Here is a 20274-nt window from a genome sequence, read left to right as displayed (position 1 = left end):
GGAGCCCTCATCTCTCTCAACAGCAGAACACAGAGCCAAGTCAATGTCACAAACTTTATTCCTCAGTCATCCAGTGATATGTAGAACATCTTACACAACAAATAGTACTTAGGAGGGTACACACTAATACCTGCAGCTTCAAATCTCAACAGAAAGGACCTAACTTACCAAAACTATTCTGGTGCTTCAAGCAAATCCAATGTCTAACCCTGTTTGACCCAAACATGCTGACAAACTGTTGAGATATGATATGAAGGACCTTTAGCTCCAAGTGAGAGGCACTTTAAATGTTCATGCTTAAATGCAGTACAGTGCATTTGAAGCAGTTGTGACCTAAACCTCACATTTTAAGGGCAGACTGAGCTTTGGCTACACAGGGTTAAATACCAGATTTTCACTTTGCATGCAGATCCAGCCAAAAATACCAGGTTTTCTGAAATTACTTTATGTCTGGCAGTAACAACAAACAGTTCCAAGATAAGCAGGCAACTCAAGCCTCTGACAGACTGTGGTCAGACACGGAGTGTTTGGCAAACCTGGGCACAGGCTGACATACTGATACCTATGTTTCAACTGAACATACTGAATCAATGATGCATACATGCACTGAAGGAGGAAAAAAAACTGACTTTCTCCTTTTTACACTTAGTAAAAACATGTCTTATCTGCACTGCAGATGTGGTAAAATGTAAACTTTTCTAAGTAAGTTAGGTCTAAGTGTTCTTTTGAGTGCAGGTCAGGTTCTGGTATCAGGATGGCAGCCTGTTGCTCTTTGTCCAACTCACTGATACTACACACCTCATGTGACAGCCTTTTGCAGGCAGAGAGGGGCAACTTAAAGTACCAACACTGATAACTAATAACTTCAAATAAATAGCTTCATTCACATACACTGGATATTAGGAACCAGCTTTAAAAACACATAATAGGCTGAATTTATACCACAGCGAATAATCTGAGCAGTAACCGACTGTGACCGAGCTGTCTTTTTGGGGGGGGGGTTATGATTTTCTATTCCAGTACAGACACACATCATCAGAGGAAACAGCAGCTGTAATTCAGGGACAGAAACTTCAATTCTGAGGCTCACACACAAAATCATCAGGATTCAGGTACAAGCTGGAGGAGAGACGTGCAGGTGCTGCAGGACACAGTGGTACAAGCAGACGGCTGTCAGGATTAAAGTGCAGTGATGGATGATGGCAGTGTTGGATTGTGGGTACTGTAGTTAATCTAGGTTGTTTCCTGTTTTCTAATCGAGACCCCGAGGACATGCACAAATGACAGCTGCTGACCCAGCACACACAGCGAGAGAGCTCAACAGAAGTAGAAATAAAGGTGCTGTTTGAGAGGCTCCTGTCGTCAGCCGTCTGTGGACAAAATGGTATCGTGGTTGGCGGCTGGGACAGAACTGGCAGCGGAGCTGACTCTGCCACACTGTATCCAGGTCTATTAATACATCCATGAGCCACATACAGCATTTTGCTGAGAGCAGTCCGGACAGGCAGAGGCTTACAGGCATGTATCAAACATGAGCTCTGCAGCCTTAAACAACAGACAGATGGGGAGAGGACGGGCACAGCAGGGACAAACAGCGGCAGATGGACAACATGAGGTGTGATTATGGAAACGTTTCTGTCAAAGTAGCTGTCGAGTGCTCCTAATGCTTAAGTACATAACGAATGGAGGATGGGTTGTTTTGAGCATGTTGTCTGGACAAATTTCAACTTCTTTCAACTTCAAGATGTAACAAACTACCTTAATCTTAAAAATTTGGCAAATGTACAACTGAATTTGTTCCTGAAATCTGAAATAAAAGTGAACTATTACTCAGCCTCGCACAGCAACACAACCAAAGTGTTGAATGAACCCAACCTGCTTGTCCTCAGAGGTTTCCTGAAACGTGTCCTCATCTGCTGCAGTGCTGTTACTCTGTATTCTGAACCAAAGCGTGATGAGTGCTGCATCTGCCCGGACGTGACAGTGGATCCAGACTCCGGCCCAGTTTGAGCGCTCTGAGACGTGTGGCGGTGATGTGAGGATGTGACTGGGTTTAATGTGGGTCTACAGCTCTTCGCTCTCGTACAGCGGGGCGGTGTGCTGGCCGGGGCTCTCCACGGTCACAGCGGGGATGTGGCTCAGAGAGGACAGCAGCTTCAGTGTCTTCGAGGCAGGGGGCGCTGTCTTCATGGGCGGGGCTGTGCGAGCTGCGAAGGGGCACAGGGAGGGGAGCGATGAATTCAATTTCACCTTCACTCATCAATTACACATGTACTCATTATTAGAACGCAGTACGACCATACTTCTGTACTTTTACAAGAGTGGCATCTCTTAACTAAACTAGAAAAAATAAGTGTTGCTGTTGTGCTCAGATGCCATGTTTATTTACATTAATAATACGAATAGCACCACTGGTTGTTCTACCGGTGAACGACTCAGGCTAAACATTCACTTCATGGCCGCTGTCTGACGATAAGCCTTCTGCCCTGCACGCTGCAGCACGGGACAGCATAGCTCAGTGCCAAATAGGGAGCAGACAGAGAGTCCACGGCTCCATGCTTCACCTGCAGTTTTCAAACTCACAAAACCACCAACTAGAAACTTTAGAGTTTCCAGCACCTGGGACCTGATGTGTTTCATGTGTGTACATGTCCTCTGTGGTGAGTCACTGTCAACAGTTACAGTAGACTGTATTTGTGTACGGTTGCTGCTGCAAGTCAGTTGAAGTATGATCAACAATCAAGACTTAAAATGTACAAGTGCCAGGAAATCTAAACCAAAGTAGACGTTTTAAAGAAAAGAGCCCAGATAAAACTTCTGCCCTCTCACTCAGGTCTGAATACTGACACAGCTGTACGCCAACTCACAAGACTCTTATCAGGGATGTGTACCTATGAAGAAACCTGCTGAGGCTTTGAGAGGAAACTTGAACTATGTCCATGGCTGGTATATGTTAACGATCAGAGGAGCTTGATAGGATTGAATGATTGTAACATTTTATATTGTGTTTTCTGTTTCATTTCATTTTTGTCTCTGGATCTGAAATAAATGGACTTAAACTGAAGCATAAAGCTTTATGCTTCATTGTACTGTATATTCTAAGAGAGGACATGAAACAATCAATTTGTCAGTGTGTGAGTTTCTCGTGTTGCACCAGAGTTAAAAAGAGAGACTTTCCACTATCTTACATCACAAAGAAGGTAGATGAGCACAGCTGTGTTTAAAACACAGTCTATGATCACTTGTACTGACACAAGCATGAAGCACCTGACTGGCCTCTTCTCACTGTGAACTGTGAGGCTGATGAGGCTCGATAATGTTACACTAAAGTCCTGATTAAATTATAGACTGGATCTGAAACTCTTTCACAAACGGTAAATAAACCCTACGTCCCTCCGGTTCACATGAAGCGGTCTCCCGTCCAGCTCGGGTGGAACAGAGGCTCAGGTACTTCTCTTTGTCAGCTTCCCCTCCACAGAGCAGATGGTGTGTTATGTGATCGAGCAGAAACCTAATAGCTGTGTTGTATTTTCCTCCGCTGAGCCCTCTCTCATCAGTGGATGGAGTCCATACTTATCTCTGTGACTTGGTGATGATGCAGTATTCTTGAGGAAGGCTAAACAACTCAATGCCTCGTACGTTCATCAAGTTTCCGCTCGATCACATAACACAGCATTTGTTTGACGTGTACCAGGCTGCCGAGCTGGATTCACAGCATTCTCCATCTGCTGTTTGATTTTACAGCCTGGGCTACTATGGTAACTACCGGGCCCTCTAAAGCAAATTTGCATAGAAAGATAAACACGCAGTGGACTTACTGCCTACATCCAGCCTGGCGTTGCATGTGGACATGCCAGCTTCATTGATGGCAGAGAGAGTGTACCAACCAGCATCAGACTTCATCACCCTCTCTATCAACAAGCACTGGCGCCCTGAGCCGTCCTGATACAGACTGTGGACAAACAAGGAGACAGGTTCAAATGCTTACTTCATCACTGAGTTGAGTGGTGGTTAAATCGTCCTGATGCAGGCTGATCACTCAAAACAACAGTGACACAATTTGAAAAATAATGGCACAAATAAACTGAGAAATCAAGCAGCACATAATCAATTTCATATATTTTCACATGCGAGTCCATTTTGCTTCTTGTGTATATTGTACTTTAGGAACTTTGAACAGGACACGCTGTGCATGGGTGCAGTTTTCTATTAAATGTATAGCTGTAACCTGCCATCAGGGATCAGAGCAATATGATGACATATACTTTATTTTCAAACACATTTTCATGATGTTACAACGCACATTACTTTACCTGTGCACATTCATTTTTTAAACCATGGCACTAATTCATAGAGATGAGAGGAGTTTGGGGGGAATTAAGTCCCTTAGTTGACCCACCTCATTCTGTTGGGGTCAATACGCAGCATGTCTTTATCTTTCTTCCAGAAGAGCTGTGGAGGAGGGGAAGCGTCCACTTTACACTCTAACCGAACAGTGTCGCCCTCTAGAGCTCTGGAGTTCAACATCTTCTGGACAAAGGTGGGAGGACGGAGAGCCTCCTGGGCTGCAGAGAAGAAGAGGAGGATGCACGGCACACATTAAGCTCTGTCCCAACCTGAAGAGGAACTTTTTCTGGTGCAGATTTTGTTGAATCAATTGGAATTATGATTAAGCTTCACTATGCTGGAATGCTATTAAAAACTAGCCTAAAACAGGATGTAATGACATTTTTACCTAATACGTCGAGCCTCATGGAAAACCTGCTCTCCCCTGCTCGGTTCCTGGCCACACACTCATAGACTCCGGCATGGTGCACTGTGACGATCTCTATGATGAATGAGTGCATCCCTTTTTCACACACCAGCATCTTATGGTAGTCGTCTGGACGAATGGCTTTACCGTCCAGATACCAGCAGACGTCAGGAGTGGGGAGGCCTCCCACCTGGATTGAGAAGTTGCACTTTTATTCCCTCTTTATTTACCTTTGCATGGCCACACCATGACTGCTCTATGAGCGAGCCCCTGACCTTGTAGGAATACAGATTGGGTGTATTAATAAACTTAAAGACGTAAAGCCCTTCGTGTAAAGGCATGTGTGTGTGCTTCACCTTGAAGTCAATCCTACAGAAGCGTCCCTCCTCTACAGTGAGGTCTGGAGGAATCTGCAGGAAACGAGGAGCGTAACATTTCTCCTGGATAGCTGAGCCCTCATTTGCCCTCTCATCTGTCCCTGAGTGGTGCCTCCCCCTGTGGGGATAGAGACAGATTATTTATTCATTATTCACTTTCAATGACTGAATTTTACAGTCCACTGGTGACAGCGCACGCACAAGCAACCATATTACTGCTGATTACTGCTCAGTTTCTGTCCTGAATGAGGACTTTTCTATCTTTCCTGACGAACAGCTGGAGTTATAAGACACTCTGTAGATTTAGGAATACCCATTTCTATCTCAAAGCCCATGAAAATGGTGTTATGTGGCAAGATGATAAAATGACAATGAATAAAATGTATGATGATAAATGACAATGAAAATCTGAATCAGTCATTTAGATTTGCTTCATATGGATCCTCATTTACACAAATACAATTAAAAAAAATCCTGTCAGTCATTATAATGACATGTCAGAAATGGGGTTTCGAGAACTATAGAGAAACTAGTAATAGACATATGGAAATTAAGTAATTTAAAAGATCAACATGGATACGTGGATAAGTGAACCTATCGCAGCCCAATGGATTGGACTATCACACTTATACATACGTACATACATACAAGATTTTAAAACAAGAATATTAAATGACTGTTTACACGGATGCTTTTACACGGATGCTGCTGTGATGCAGCATAAATGTATCATATGCATGACTGTGCAGGACAACTTGAGGCTCAGTCACCACACTCAAATGGACAGAGACACAAAGTGTCAAACATTTATGATCTGGACAAACATGAAAAGCAAAATGACCATCATTTTTAATCCATCCATTTCTAAGAGATTGATTTTGTTTTACAACTGCATAGATGGAGTAAATACTGCCAGGCTGGCCAGAGATCTCACAGGCGAATCAAGGCTCAGGGTTCTGATATTGACTGGAGTCCTGGGTTAATGATTATGAGCAGTACTGATACATAAACTGTATTTACCATAGTCCACCTGTGTGTCTTCCTTCTGGTGAGTCTGGCTGTAACAGAAAACACATTGATGTAAGCAGAGGTAATCACAGGTTTGAACTCTGGAAACTAACTGATCAACAGGTTGACAAAATGCCAGGAGGGGAACTGTGTGTGCGTGTGTGAGTGTGTGCATGTGTGTGTGCATTCTGACACAATGGTCCTGTTGTCACCGATGAAAGGGGCTCGTTCTCAGAAAGCAGGCTAGAAATAGCCGCTGACAAACATCGTTCACTTTAGAGGACGTGGGTGTGTATGTACATGCATGTGTGTGTGTTGGTGCTGTGTGTGAAAGAGAGAGAGAGAATAGAAGGTGCAAAGCCCTGTGAGCGACAGAGGCACACACACACAGAGTGCAACGGGTCAAAATGACAGCATGAGACAGCTCACTGGGGCTGCTGATTATACTGCCAGGCTTTTCCAACTTTGTGCTCGGGAGCCCATCAGGAGGCCCTGAGAGGGGAACGGGCTCCCTGTGCAGCCATTCAAACCCAAATGACAGCAATAATGTGTGGTCTTTACTTGATAGCAAAATGAAAGCTAATGGGTTTTGGACCAGAGCCAACATAAATGCAGCAGTGCAACACACACCAGAAGAATCTGAAACACACTGTTCTAAAGGTTGAGCTGGTAGGATTTTTGTAATGATTATGGTGTCCCCAAACTAAACCAAAGTTTTCTGCCATACCTGGTCGAGTTGTGAGTCTGAAAGATTGTCTTGGTCAAACATGTAGGTGGCGTTGTCTGGACCCAGCAGCCTACGAGCCATACGCTCCTCATAGGATAGTTTCTGTCAAAATTGAAGCTTTAACTGTTAAAATGTCAGTTTTCACACACACATGCACACAAAGTGTGCTGTGATTTAGGTTCAAACAGGCACACACTGTGTCAGCGTGAATGGGTTGGAGTGTGTTGTGTGTTAGTGGAGGGGTCTTTTCTTTGATGAATGAAATGTACGATTCTTGCACTTCCAACACAGTTTGCAGGACACACACACACACACACACACACACACACACACACACACACACACACACACACACACACACACACACACACACACACACACACACACACACACACACACACACACACACACACACACACACCTGACTGTTTCTCCTCCTGGCCTCTTTTGATCGCAGCTTCTTTTCCAGATCCTGGATGAGGGCGTCTTTGGAGCCCTGGATGTCATCATCTGTGGAGCGAGAGGAAGAAGGCCGAGGCGCTACAGCCTTCTTCAGGATGGGCTTGGGAAGGCTGGCAGATGGAGAAGAAAGATAAATGAGGGAGTGACACAGGTTAAAAGAAGAGCAAGAAGAGAGCAAAGACGAAGAAGAGAAGACTCCAAACTAAACAAACTACTAATAGTTGCTCTTAAATGCATTTAATACGGAGACTGCAATGAGTTCCCTCCATGAACTAGATGTCAAACACCATGGATTGCTCATAAGCCTGCACAAATAAGTCAGTCGCTTCTGTGATTTTATAATTTCAGGTTTGTTCATGTTATTTTCAACTCTAAAGAACATTTAATTGGTGACCACTCAGAACGCTAACAGTAGTGTAGCTGGCCTGCTGTGGACAGAAACAGTCTGTGGAGGATCTTCTCAATCATCCAGGTGGTATAACATCTGCAGAAAGTTGCACTTAAATAACTGGAATCTCCACTAACATCCACAAGTAAGTACAGTTCACTGTTAAATTATAGTAAACAAGTGGTGCCTCTCTGTTTAGGGAGAGTTTCTCCTGTTTCTCTCTCACTCACACACACACACACACACACACACACACACACACACACACACACACACACACACACACACACACACACACACACACACACACACACACACACACACACACACACACACACACACACACACACACATCTGTCCTCTCTGAATACATAAATACAGTTTGCTCCTCAAAGCAGTGCTTTTTTTTTGAAGAGTGGAGAGCTGGCACTTGTCCGTGACAGTACACATGCCAAACTGATATATACTGTGACTCACATGTTTGGCGTCCCCTTATAGCTGGTGGGCAGGGAGACCACAGCAGGCGGTGCTCTGTTCTGACTGCTGGGAGTGCTGGGCTGTGGGAGAGAGGAGGACGAGGAGGAGGAGGGAAAGAGAGGGGAGCGAGGCAGGGAAGGGGATACTGGGAGAGGCTGCTGAGGCAGGGAGGAAAGAGTGGAGGAGGCCCTCATGGGGAGGATAGGGCTGGAGGGGGGGAGTGGGGAGCGGGAGGGGGAGGTGGGAGGGGGGGGGAGGTTGGAGTTGGGAGACAGCTTGGAGGAGGAAAAAGGGGAAAAGGCGGACTGGGAGGGCAGCACAGAGCAGAGGTAAGCAGCAGATGCTGACATGGTCTCCTGGTTTGCTGGCAGGGTGGCGCTGCCGAGGCCAGTGGCACTGGGGACGCTGGGGGTGAGGGTGATGGTGGAACGCATGGTGGTGCGAGGGAGGGAGGAGGAGGAGGCTGAGAGAGGGGAGGAGGAGGTGGTGGAATCAGAGGGACTGAGCAAGGGGGCAGTGGAGGAAAGAGGAGGTGCAGCAGAGAAGGCCGGGGTGGAAATTGGAGAGCTGAGACTGGATGAGGAGGGAGAGGACTTGCCCGTGCCATTGGCCTGGGTCTGGATCTGGATCTGGGTGTGGGTCTGGGGCTGGGTGACAGACTGGGTTTGACTGAGGTTTAGTGATTGAAACTGTGACTGGGTCTGAGACAAGGACCTGGACACCGACTGAGTTTGAGAAAAAGACTGACTTTGTGTCGGCATCATTTTAGTTTGACTCTGTGTGTCCAGAACATTTGGACTCTTTTGGGGATTGCTGAGGTTCTGTTGGGAGTTATTTTGGGTCTCCTGGGCTTCCCTCAGAACACTTTCATAGCTGGGCGCCTGGAAGGAAGGCTGCGATTGAATAAAATGCCTCGGTCGCTCATAGTTAAAGGCACTGGGAGGGAAGGCGCTGGGAGTGAAGGTAGGCAGGTCCGACAGGTTCATGTTGTTGCCTCCTGACTGGGAGGACTGGAAGGGAGAAGACACACAGATTGACAAACAGTGAATCTGGTGGATTTCTACTATTTCTGAGTGTAATAACGACGTGAAATTCAGAAACATTCACACCTCTCTATTTGCTGGAATCAAGATAATTAGCATGCTTATCCAATATCTCATGTGGCTAACACATTCAAAAGAATATTCAAGGTGTAGTTAAGAGGTTCGGTGTCAGGGAACTGGTTTGTTCTTGTCAACTAATGTCTGTTATATTTCCTTCTGTTCAAAATTAGCCAGAATTACCACCTGCCTCCACCAACCAGTCAAGCTGCACTTTACATTCAACTCTGTGCACTTCAAAATCTGAAGGAATTTGATAAAAAGCCTTTTAAACACATCAACTCACACAAAACAGGAAGTAGCTGCAAATATTAAAAAAAATAACTGCAGAAAAAAGGTTCTCAGAGAGCACGACAGTTTGATAAGAAATGTTCTTACAGTGAAACTGAGCTTGCTTGGGGTGAACAGCTTGGGTGTTTGGGTTGTCTCCTTGACTTGGGTTGGTGGTGGTGGTGAGGGTGGAGGGGGAGGGCTGGGCGTACAGGCTCGGACAGTGACTTCTGGTGACCTTTGTCCCTCTGAGCTCAGGGTGCTCTCCTCCTCCCTGCGACAAAGGCGTTCCTCAGAGAAGTGGTTGGCCGGCTGAGGCTCTGGAAAACTGAAAAACAGGACAGACGCATTAGCAAAGATTTGAATACAGTGAAAACCAGAGAGTCAGTGACACTGATGGGTAACAAACAGTTATAGTTGTGATGAAAATTCTGTTACGTTCCTGAAGCTAAAGGGATTTTATCCATGACAATCCCCTGATCTCCATGCAGCTCAAACCTAGTGTCAGCTCTACAAGAAATAATACCAAGGTCCAGAGACCCTAAACAGTTGTTGTTACTAAGTATAGGAGTGCAAACATCCAATTGGGTAAAAGTTGAGTGCTTGCATGCAGGAGAACTACAACATGACGTATGGGTCCTCTGATAATCAGATTAAAATGACATGGATTGAGGCTGCACAGCAGACAAAATGCTCATTGTATGTCCTTTATTTCTCAATGGTTGCCATGCTCCACATTCATCCAACGTTGATTCTGCACCAGCTGATGTTTCTAATGCTAGCCACTTTTTACCATCGACATGTTAACAGGTGAGCAAAATTTTAAAGTGTCTTTAACTAGAAAATATATACTCCACTAGGGCTGCCATTGTCCTACAGGGACTGTCTAATGAGAGTAACAGATTTTCGGCCCACTCAGTAGTCTTTTTCCTGTAATACTGAGCCTGGCTGGTCCTCCACTTTTCTAATAGGAAAGAATGTTGTTCCCATGACTACCACGTAGTCTGGGCTACGCAGGAGCATAATGACAATAGCAGTCTCTCTATTCGCTCATTCTCACACACTCATTTACGTATACACACTGCCTCACTGTTTTTCTGCATTTCTTCTGGTCTCCTGAGGGCACAAGACAGTTTTGGCCAGCCAGCATCAGCTGACCTACAGTCTGAAACAGTAATCTTGGATCTGGATAAAAATACAGTGACGGACAATCACATTTTTGATCCCATGTGTGCCTAAATCCAAGGACTGTGGAGTGAAAAATGGCAAAAAGGGCTTAGAAGAGGATAAGAAGGGTTTAGAAGGAGAATTTGGATTCTATACCTCACAGTTCAAAACGTTAAGTGTTTCGTGAGGTACCGTCCACACCTATTGCGTCTTTCTTCAGCCAAGGTCTTAGTTTTACTGAACTTGTTAAAGGGACAGTTTAAGTGACCATGGCAAGAACTGACTGGGACATTTTACGTGTGAAACTGTTTCCACATTACCTGAAACATATTTTGGTCCATATATATGACTACTACTAGTCAGGCATATAGCAGAAAGACTAAAGGTGTTACTAATGACATTAATCCAGTGTTTCTCAATTCCGGTCCTCGGGCCCCACTGCACTGCATTAATGCAAACACTGCATTAATGACATTTAACTGTCCCACTACTGAAATGCTGCCTCATGATGAGGCAGCATACACAATACCAGGGTCCTGTAAGTGTCACACCTAAAAGTGATGCAGCAATGAGTGATGCAATCAAATCCACCTGTCACTGACAAGTCAATGTGAGTAAGTCTAACATACACAGACATCCACGTGGTGAACCCAAAAGCTCTAAGATGTGTCATCACTTTATCATCTTATCTACTTCTATGCTTGTTTATTCTTTTTAATGATCAGCAACAGTGAGCCTGATCATTTAACACTGCTGTTTAGCCCTGACTATCATGTTTCTACCTCTGCACACAGCTAAATGATACACACTACATGTGAGTGATATGTCTGTGTTCAAGTGACTGTGTGTGTGTGTGAGTGAGTGAGAGAGAAAGCAAGAGAGCATTTGTATGTGTATTTATGTTTGTGTCATTAAGTGGGCATAGCTATATTGGTCTTGGAATTCGGACATCAGCTGGCAGGTGCAGACCCTCTACTGGTGACCCAACCCTTTTAATATGCATGCGCACACGCGCGCGCACGCACGCACACACACACACACACACACACACACACACACAAGATCTGCATGGCATGGTGGGTAGGAGCATGCTAAGCTGTCCTCAGTCCTTTGAATGACTGGTGACAACAGAGAAACAACAACAAGAATCTAGTGAGTGTTTGGAAAATAAAAGTCTCCGCTGCATCAATTTGCATTCAGAAAATACTTTGATACTGGGTGATGAACCAAATGCATCATTTTCACTTTGAGAGGGATTCTGAATGAGCATTGTTTTCTTTATTCATTTGTCCATTTATCTGTGTACCTGATGATCACAGACTAAACTGGGTTCATTCTAATGAAAGCTGGACAATTCAAGCATCTCACTACTACGTTAGACCTTTTTCAGCATAGTACTGATCAACCCAGCAAGGTTCAATGGCAGTAATCTACCTTCAGCTCAACAGAAATCATTGCAAAATAGCTCTCCTGTTAAATGTTGTGGCTTTTATCTTAATAGAAAATATTTTGGTGTTCAATAGTTGAAGACTTTTCATCATTTTATGATGCCATTTCACCAAATGTTGGTTGCAGCCAGTCAGAGTTAAAGGGAAAGGCTGAGGCAGAAAAACACTTTGTTTTACTAAATCACTCATGACAGAAATGTCATGTCCTAACCAACAGAAGTAACTTGTGTTGCAGATAATCCAGTTCCTCTTTCTCAAATAATCAATGAAATAATTAGATAAACTTCAAGTTGGCCAGAGAAACTCAACATGATCTCAAAGGCCAGACCGCTGCCGACAGTTCGTGAACAACTGTTGTTGTTTGCAGCAGTGAAGAAGGAGAAGGGGGCTTTCTGAAGGACACCGACGCCATGTCTGCACTTCACATTACACATGAGATCACAGCCCTGGACCCTGATATAGAGTGGACACATTACACTCAGTCAAACATACTTCACACCTTGAAATACTCACTGCTTTTGAATATGAACCAAAGTATGAAGTCAAAGTTAAAGACATACTCACCAGACTGTATCAAACACCAAGGATCCAAAAGCTCAAGAGACACAATGTTATGTCATACTCATTAAGCAGCACCTGTGGTGGGCTTCTCAAATGTACAATTTTTCATCTGCTTCTTTCAGTGGGGCTGTCATTTGTCCATTCCACATGACTGCACCTGAATGCACCAGGCTGGTTCAATCAGTCACTTCAAACTCACACTGTGTTGTTTGTACTCCCTCACATGCAAATTACACAAAATCATTTTGAGTAGTGCAAATCTGAAGAAGACCACCAAATTCAATCTATAAATGGGAAACCATGTCCCATAATAAGAGCTCTTTTGTATGACTGCTAGCAAACTGTTAGCTCGGTCTGAAGGACACACAGCTCATACTACTACTTCACAGATGAGCTCATGGCCCTTTCTAAGGTACCACTTGGCTAAAGTATGGGCTGTCTGGCATGCAGCAAACGACTCGACAGCACTATAAAGACACATATTTACGGTGGATCCCTGGAGCAGCTCCAGAGGATCCTCAGAAAAGTGAGGGATAGGTTAATATCATATTTCAGTTCAGTTTAAGTAAATTAGATGTGTGTGGAGATGTGCCAGACAGTCATAAATCCCTACCTGAAGTGCAACAGGCATCGACTTTACTGCCACATCAAATTAAAACAAAAATCCTAAGCCAGCTAAAACCTCAGTTTCTTTGGACAAAAAAATTGTAAACTTGGAGGACTTCAGCTAAACTTTTGCCAAACTTTAAAGACAACAGGGATTTTTTGTTGTTGTTTTTTTTTGTACGGGAGCACGAGCCAGTAGCCAACGTTTTTCACCGACTGTTTCAAGAAAACAATGGATGTCGTCGTTTGCTAACGTTATGTTAGCATAACTGAAATTAACCGAAAGTTATTTCTTCCTAACCTGCTCCAAAGAGCACCAAGCCAATGACACAAACCCCCAAAATAGACTTAAGTCCACTTTCCGAGCGCTCTAAACATAGTTTGACCTTTTAAAGAGGACATAGCATATTACGTTTCCATGACATAAACAGGGAAGGAAAGCTGGCTTGCTTAAACATTAACGTCAAAAAAAGAAATAAATATAGAGGTCAAAACTGTGGCGCCAAACAGCGAAAAAGTCCCGGCAGGTTGAAAAGCCAGTGGCTCACTGAGCAGCGACAGGAAGGACGTTTTCTTACCTTGCTGAATGTTTCTGTACCACGCTGCTTTAACTTCAGTATGAATGAAATTAAACTCGTCTCTGCATGGAGCTCAATCCAAACTCCAGCATGAAGCGGGAGGCTGGAGTGCAACAGGTGACACCGCGCGCTCACGAGGGGTACTAGGAGAGACGGGAGCGCGCGGATCCAGCTCATTGGTCGAAGGGTCCAAAAGCTCAGCATCGTCATCACAGCTGCATCTCTGTTCAACCTCTGTGGTCCAGCATGCAAACAGCTGCTATGTGACCGGACGAGTCGCCTTTTCTTAAATATTATTTTGAATTAATTCAGCCTCAAGCACGTCTCAAAAGCTGCGTTTCTTTACCTTTTTGAATCAATATAGTAGCCTCATCATTATCATTAAGTTAACAGTTGGTCCCTTTAGGTAAGTCTCATGGAGAAGGAGAAAACAAAGACAGACAGACAGACAGACAGACAGACAGACAGACAGACAGACAGACAGACAGACAGACAGAAAGAAAGAAAGAAAGAAAGAAAGAAAGAAAGAAAGAAAGAAAGAAAGAAAGAACTGGCTGGTTCTAGACTTTTAGAATAATACAACAGCGCCCTCGTCTGATATAAAAGGGAACTACAACAATGTAAAGCGTATAGTACTACCCACTACATTATAACAAAATAAATGATGAAATCAGCAAAGGTCAGTCAGTCAGTGATTGAATGAATAGATAAATACACACGTATAAGTTTCTTCCATTGACTAAAATAACAAATGGTGTATCTAATTTTTTTTCTAAAGTCAATAAAATCTGAATTCAGAATCAGACTTTTATGCAGCATTTCAGTGATTGATACAGACTTGCTGAAGAACAGCACTGCGAGTTGTAGAAGCTTTGACTGGTACATCAACTGTGTGGCAAAGCAAAAATAACAAGGGCAAAGGTCAGAGGTCGTTGCTGCATGTGAGTGCTCTTGTTTGCTGTCATACACATTGAACAGCACCATAAACACAGAAGTACACTGCTGAAATAATGGTGTGTGCATAAACAAATAGGTTAGTGTTATATAATGTTTATAGAGGCTGACGAGTGTGTGTGTGTGTGTGTGTGTGTGTGTGTGTGTGTGTGTGTGTGTGTGTGTGTGTGTGTGTGTGTGTGTGTGTGTGTGTGTGTGTGTGTGCACTACTCACTCTGCAACAGGGATGTTATCTTCTTGAGAGCCATCAGGCCACTCAGGAGGGGGGAGGTTCATGGGGTCGGGCAGCTCAGAAGGAAAGTTTTCAGTGCTCTTTCTGGAGGAGGAAGTCTCCTGCTCGAACGCCGTCTCCTTTTCCTGTCTGAGAGAAAGAGCTTCCTGCTGACGAACAGCCTCGATCTCCAGCTGCTCCTCCAGGTCTGGATGGCGGGGTGCAAAGCAAGAGGCTGATCAGTTTCACTGTATATGCAGTCAAAACAGGTAAACTTGTAGTTGACAAATTCTAATAATAAAAAAAGGATGTCTAACCGTTGTAAACTTCCAGGATTGCAGAGCAGGAGACGGTGCCAAAGGAGTTGAGGGCCACACATTTAAACAGGCCAGAGTCTTCTGGAAAGGCCTCCGTGATCACCAGTGTGCACAGCTCCTCTGCAGAAAGACAAGAAAAGAAATACAGCTTTTCATTTAATAAAAATCTTCTAAACGAGATCAAAACAGCAGAACCTTTCACTTATAGAAATACACTCATAATTTCAGACCAAAGGAAGGACTCATACTCAGTCACTGATTTACTGTGATTGTGTCCCAAAGGCTTTGGACAGTTTGTGTCTGTCATATTCTATAACAATTACCTTACTCACTCTGCTCACTTTTGCCATAAATAGTTTGAGAGTATGTTGGTTATATGCGAAAGACACGTTAACTGTAAAGGTTGTAAGCTGATGTGGCTGAAAACGACCAATCAAGAGGCACTTTTCACCACCCACTGACAGCACAGCTTCAAATATTATGTGACAGTGGAAGCATGTAGCAGGCCAAGGTTTTATACCTGTGCTCCCCGACGTCTTTGGCTCGTGACTCCTGAAAATGAAGTAATGCCTAACCCCTCATCACATACATGCCAAGACAACATGATTATCAGAGGGAAAAATATAGCTGAAGGACTTGATTTAATTTTTGTGAATGCATATTGTGAAATCAAGTGAGGCAGAAAATCAGGGAAGTGTAAGTTAGATATGGGCATGGCATGAGCTGTGAAATCCTGTGGGATTTGTTTCGTTCTAAAAATTATTGTGTCCAATTTTTTCCCTAAAACTGAGAATAAAATAAGAAAATCAATTTTCTGATTATTTTCCCTTCTTCTCCTTTTGACTCCTCTGATTTAACTCTAGACTCCCCACCCCATCCGCATTAAAACCATTAATATATGACCGTATTCTGTACCTACCTGGCACTGATGCAGAGCTGGCCTCTGGGGAAAGGAGAGGAGAGAAAAATCATTTTTTTAAACCAAACTCATGAGCATATATAAACACAGCTGCCATACATCTGACACAAATCACTAAGCAGGTCAATGAATGAAGACTTTTTTTTCATGTAATAATATTACCACAAGCAGTCATTTGTGATATAATGTTAAAGTTATTTATGTAGCTTCATAAATCTATAGAAACACAACATTTAGACACAAGTGTTAATATTCAACCATCTATCAGGTCAAAGTTGAGTTGCTGAATTTCAAACACACCCAACTCATACGACTCCACTGACAAACGGCACACTCACTCTTGCGCAGTATCCTAAAGTCATCGGAGTCCAGTATTTGTTCGTCCTCTCTGTACCACATGACCTGCAGGGGAGGAGTCCCCCTCAGTCTGCACTCCAGGACCACCAACTGACCCTTCACTGTGGACACATCGTGGAGGCACTGCAGTGGAGGTGAGGAAGACGAATGCAGAGATGAAGAAGTGGAAAAAAGACAGAGGAAGAGACAGTCTCAGAGGATGTTATTGTAATCAGTGATCTTCCATTTCAATCAAGCATTTTTCTCATTTTCTTTTCCATTTTGCTCTACACTGACAGTATAAACTGCACACATGAGAAAGTAGAATAAGTGTGTTTTACCTTAACGAAAGCAGGAGCCACTCCATTCCCTGAATACTGCTGGTTGTAGATGGGACTCTGAGTCTGGAAATGAAAAATAACATGCTCAACTGAACTTGCTTGATAATCATTTTACTTATTTGTTTATTTGTAAAGAGTGACTGAACATTAAATCCACTTTTTAAATCAGTTACTTCTTGTAGTGTTAACTACGTCCCGTGCTCCTCGTCCAAAGTTCAAGGCAATGTCATGTTCAAGCTCACCTCCCCGGGAGAACCATCTACAAATTTGAGATCAGTCTGTAACATCTATCGAATGAGATGATTCATAATTACCCTCTGAGGGCTCACACACAAGGGCTGCACCAGGCTGGAGTGTCTCTGAGCGAGGAAGGTGGAGGAGGAGGAGCTGGAGGAGCAGGAGGAGAGCTCTCGAGAGGAGGATGAGGAGGAGGAGATGGTCAGGGACATGGTGCTGGTCTTCTTCTGCACCCTCTGGACGCTAGACAGTCACATACCAGCAGTGATTAGGAAATGACCTTATCTGCTTATGCTATTAGTATTCATTATTGAGATTTTGGGCACACTGGAAATTACTTCTGTGTGTGTGTGTGTGTGTGTGTGTGTGTGTGTGTAACTTACTGTGCCATGTTTCAGGCGTCCCAGGAGGCAGTGACAGAGGTTGTTCGACTCTCTACAAAGACAGAGGCAGAGAGTCACACGTGTTACGCTCCCTCCCACAGTGTCTTTTACTGTATGAAAGGTTGTGAGAGCATGCAGGGTCAGCCAAATCCTTCCTTGCATAGTAAAAGTTTTCTAACTGCAGATGTTGGTAATGTAGGGAAACAGCAGCTGCATGAGCCAGGAGTTTTGTGCACAGTGAGGAAAGACAGCAGCTTAGTTACATGTGTTTATATATATGTGCTGTGATGGGATTCACTGCTGGACTGATGTTTTGGATTGTTCAGGTTATATTTGCACCTCAGTTCTGAGTGTGGACATAAAAGGATTTTTTGCAAGAAAGAAAAAATAGAAAAATTATACACATGCAAAAATCAGCAAATTCAGAGGTGAATATTTGTATTTTGTTGTTTGCCCTCTTTTAAATTCGCTGCACTGTGCAGGTTAAGAGTGCTACAGTGGGCCACAATTCCAGCCAATGAAATTTCATTTCAACAAGTGTCCCATGCATATATTGACTGAGGAATACATAGATTTTTATTTGCTCAAATTCAGCTTTTCTTTTCAAGACAATCATTTCTCTACATAAAATAACTGCATGCAAAAAAAAAAATAATTAGAATAAAGCGATGGGCCATCACACACAGACACAAACATAACGCCACAGCCTGCACTCTAACTGAGATGCAATGCCTGCTGATCCTATTGGTATGAAATTAATTGTTAGCAAAATGCTAGTGGAACCCAGTGGCAGCACTGAAGGACACATCTTAGCCAACATGCTGAGTGACAGAACTCTGGATGATGCATGTTTGTAGATTTTATGGTTAACAGTGAACTAAAGGAACTTGGAAAGACTATATGCCTGTGCTGTCAGAAATCCTTCATTTGAAGCAAAATTACAGCAGACCTTTCTGTACTTGTCCATCATTAAACCTGGTGCTGCTGTGGCACACAAAGAGATCCTGTCAACACAGTCTGGGCCTTCTTAAATGTTGCAAAGCTGAATAGGCAAAGTCTAAGAAAATGCTTGTGTGTTTTATTGCCTGAACAGCAGATGGTTGATTTATTTTAATCCTGTCATAAACCACATAAACACACAAAAAACCCCACAGATTCAATACGACAAAGACAAACAAAGTAAAAGCAAAGTCAAACAAACTATAAACAGCATGTAACATCAGCAAGGTATTTAACAGAAATCTGAAGCTTGACACCTAATGTGTAGGTTTCTGTGGTGGTCCTGATGTAAACTTTTCACCAGGAGTCTCTGTAATCAAACAATGTGTTAACTGGGGTGAAAAGCTGAAGAGCATAAGGGATAGGGAGTATGAAGACGAGTGAAGACAACAGTTTGCTGTTGGAAGCTTACTTCTAAAATCTGCGCTGCATGAAAGAAACATGGCTGCCTTGATATCCAAATCCCGTTTTCATCCAGTTTCTCTTTGTGTGGGTGCAATAATACAGCTGATGCATTTGCTGAAAAGTGCATGTGTCCAGTCCTTATTTTGACATATTCAGTCGTCTTTGTCATGTCTGATGCTGTAACATGATGTGACTGAACCCCATCCACTCCCATTTACTATCTACCCACCTCCTTGTCTGGCCACACACACACACACACACACACACACACACACACACACACACACACACACACACACACACACACACACACACACACACACACACACACACACACACACACACACACACATATCATACATAAGTCAAATCTGCAATGTTTCCAGACAACCTAACCTAACCTAATCCAGCTTCCTGCCTGGGATCTGTATTGCCCGGTGAGTGTACTTGAATATCTCCTCTTTCACCATCAGGCCAATAAATTCATCACTGATCACTGTGAACAACAGTATGGGGTGTTGCAGCTAATTGAAAGTACATGGAGTTTTTGTTATCGTTTCACACCCACAAATCCCAGCCTGCTGTCCTCTGTGGCTGTGTGTCGGGCCCAGAGAAGGAGCTGACAGAGGAGGCTCAGGTTCAGGTTTCCAGGCTAAATTAAACTCTGCCGCCTCCTGAGCACAGCAGAGACTCTCTGACCTGAGAAAAATCTCTGTGTCTCCATTAACAAGACACACACAGACAAACAGTGGAGGGTAAAGCTTTCCTTCACACCACATCTTTGCTTCCGCTCTGCCTTTAACCTCTTTGTTTGCGTTTTATCCACTCTGTCTGTCTGTCTGTCTGTCTGTCTGTCTGTCTGTCTGTCTGTCTGTCTGTCTGTCTGTGGAAGTGCTATATAGGGATCACTAACAACAGCACAGACTAAACACAGTCTAAACTAGAGGATCGCAGCTTAAGAGGAAATGTACAACATTCATGTGCACATCCAGTTTTCCCCTCAGATAATCACTCCCAGCAGGTGTGATTGTGTGTCTGGTTGAAGTCTGTTGTCGATAAAACAACAGCTGCTGAACCCTTCCTATCAATTGTTTCTCTGTTACATAACCGAAGGTTTTATAGCAGCAGCAACAAGCTGCATTCACCCAGCATTACTAACGTGTTGCCTGGCAATAGACAGACATGCAGGAAGTGGTGAAAAAGTTCACTGAGGAACCAAACAAGCACAAAGTTTTCATAAAGTCAAATTA

At 43.7% G+C, this 20274-nt stretch overlaps 1 protein-coding gene across 2 annotated transcripts; it reads right to left on the bottom strand.

Annotated features, from left to right (window-relative positions):
* Window positions 1–41: 41 nt before the first annotated feature.
* LOC139331170 (myotilin-like) lies at window positions 42–14029 on the bottom strand. Of its 2 annotated transcripts, XM_070962533.1 has the most exons (11): window positions 13923–14029; window positions 9671–9890; window positions 8193–9202; window positions 7287–7437; window positions 6866–6967; window positions 6151–6188; window positions 5110–5248; window positions 4736–4943; window positions 4400–4565; window positions 3819–3952; window positions 42–2207 (listed from the first exon to the last, which is right to left on the bottom strand). In XM_070962533.1, exons 3-11 carry the CDS (start codon window positions 9176–9178, stop codon window positions 2065–2067), a joined length of 2067 nt encoding a protein of 688 aa, XP_070818634.1. In that variant the 5' UTR covers window positions 9179–9202; window positions 9671–9890; window positions 13923–14029; the 3' UTR covers window positions 42–2064. The 2 variants fall into 2 exon arrangements, with proteins under 2 accessions (XP_070818634.1, XP_070818636.1); XM_070962535.1 differs by lacking the exon at window positions 6866–6967.
* Between the last annotated feature and the right edge of the window lie 6245 nt (window positions 14030–20274).

This window comes from Chaetodon trifascialis, chromosome 5, assembly GCF_039877785.1.
Source record: "Chaetodon trifascialis isolate fChaTrf1 chromosome 5, fChaTrf1.hap1, whole genome shotgun sequence".
NCBI classification, from domain to species: domain Eukaryota; kingdom Metazoa; phylum Chordata; class Actinopteri; order Chaetodontiformes; family Chaetodontidae; genus Chaetodon; species Chaetodon trifascialis.
This window is presented reverse-complemented; position numbering and strand designations above follow the sequence as displayed.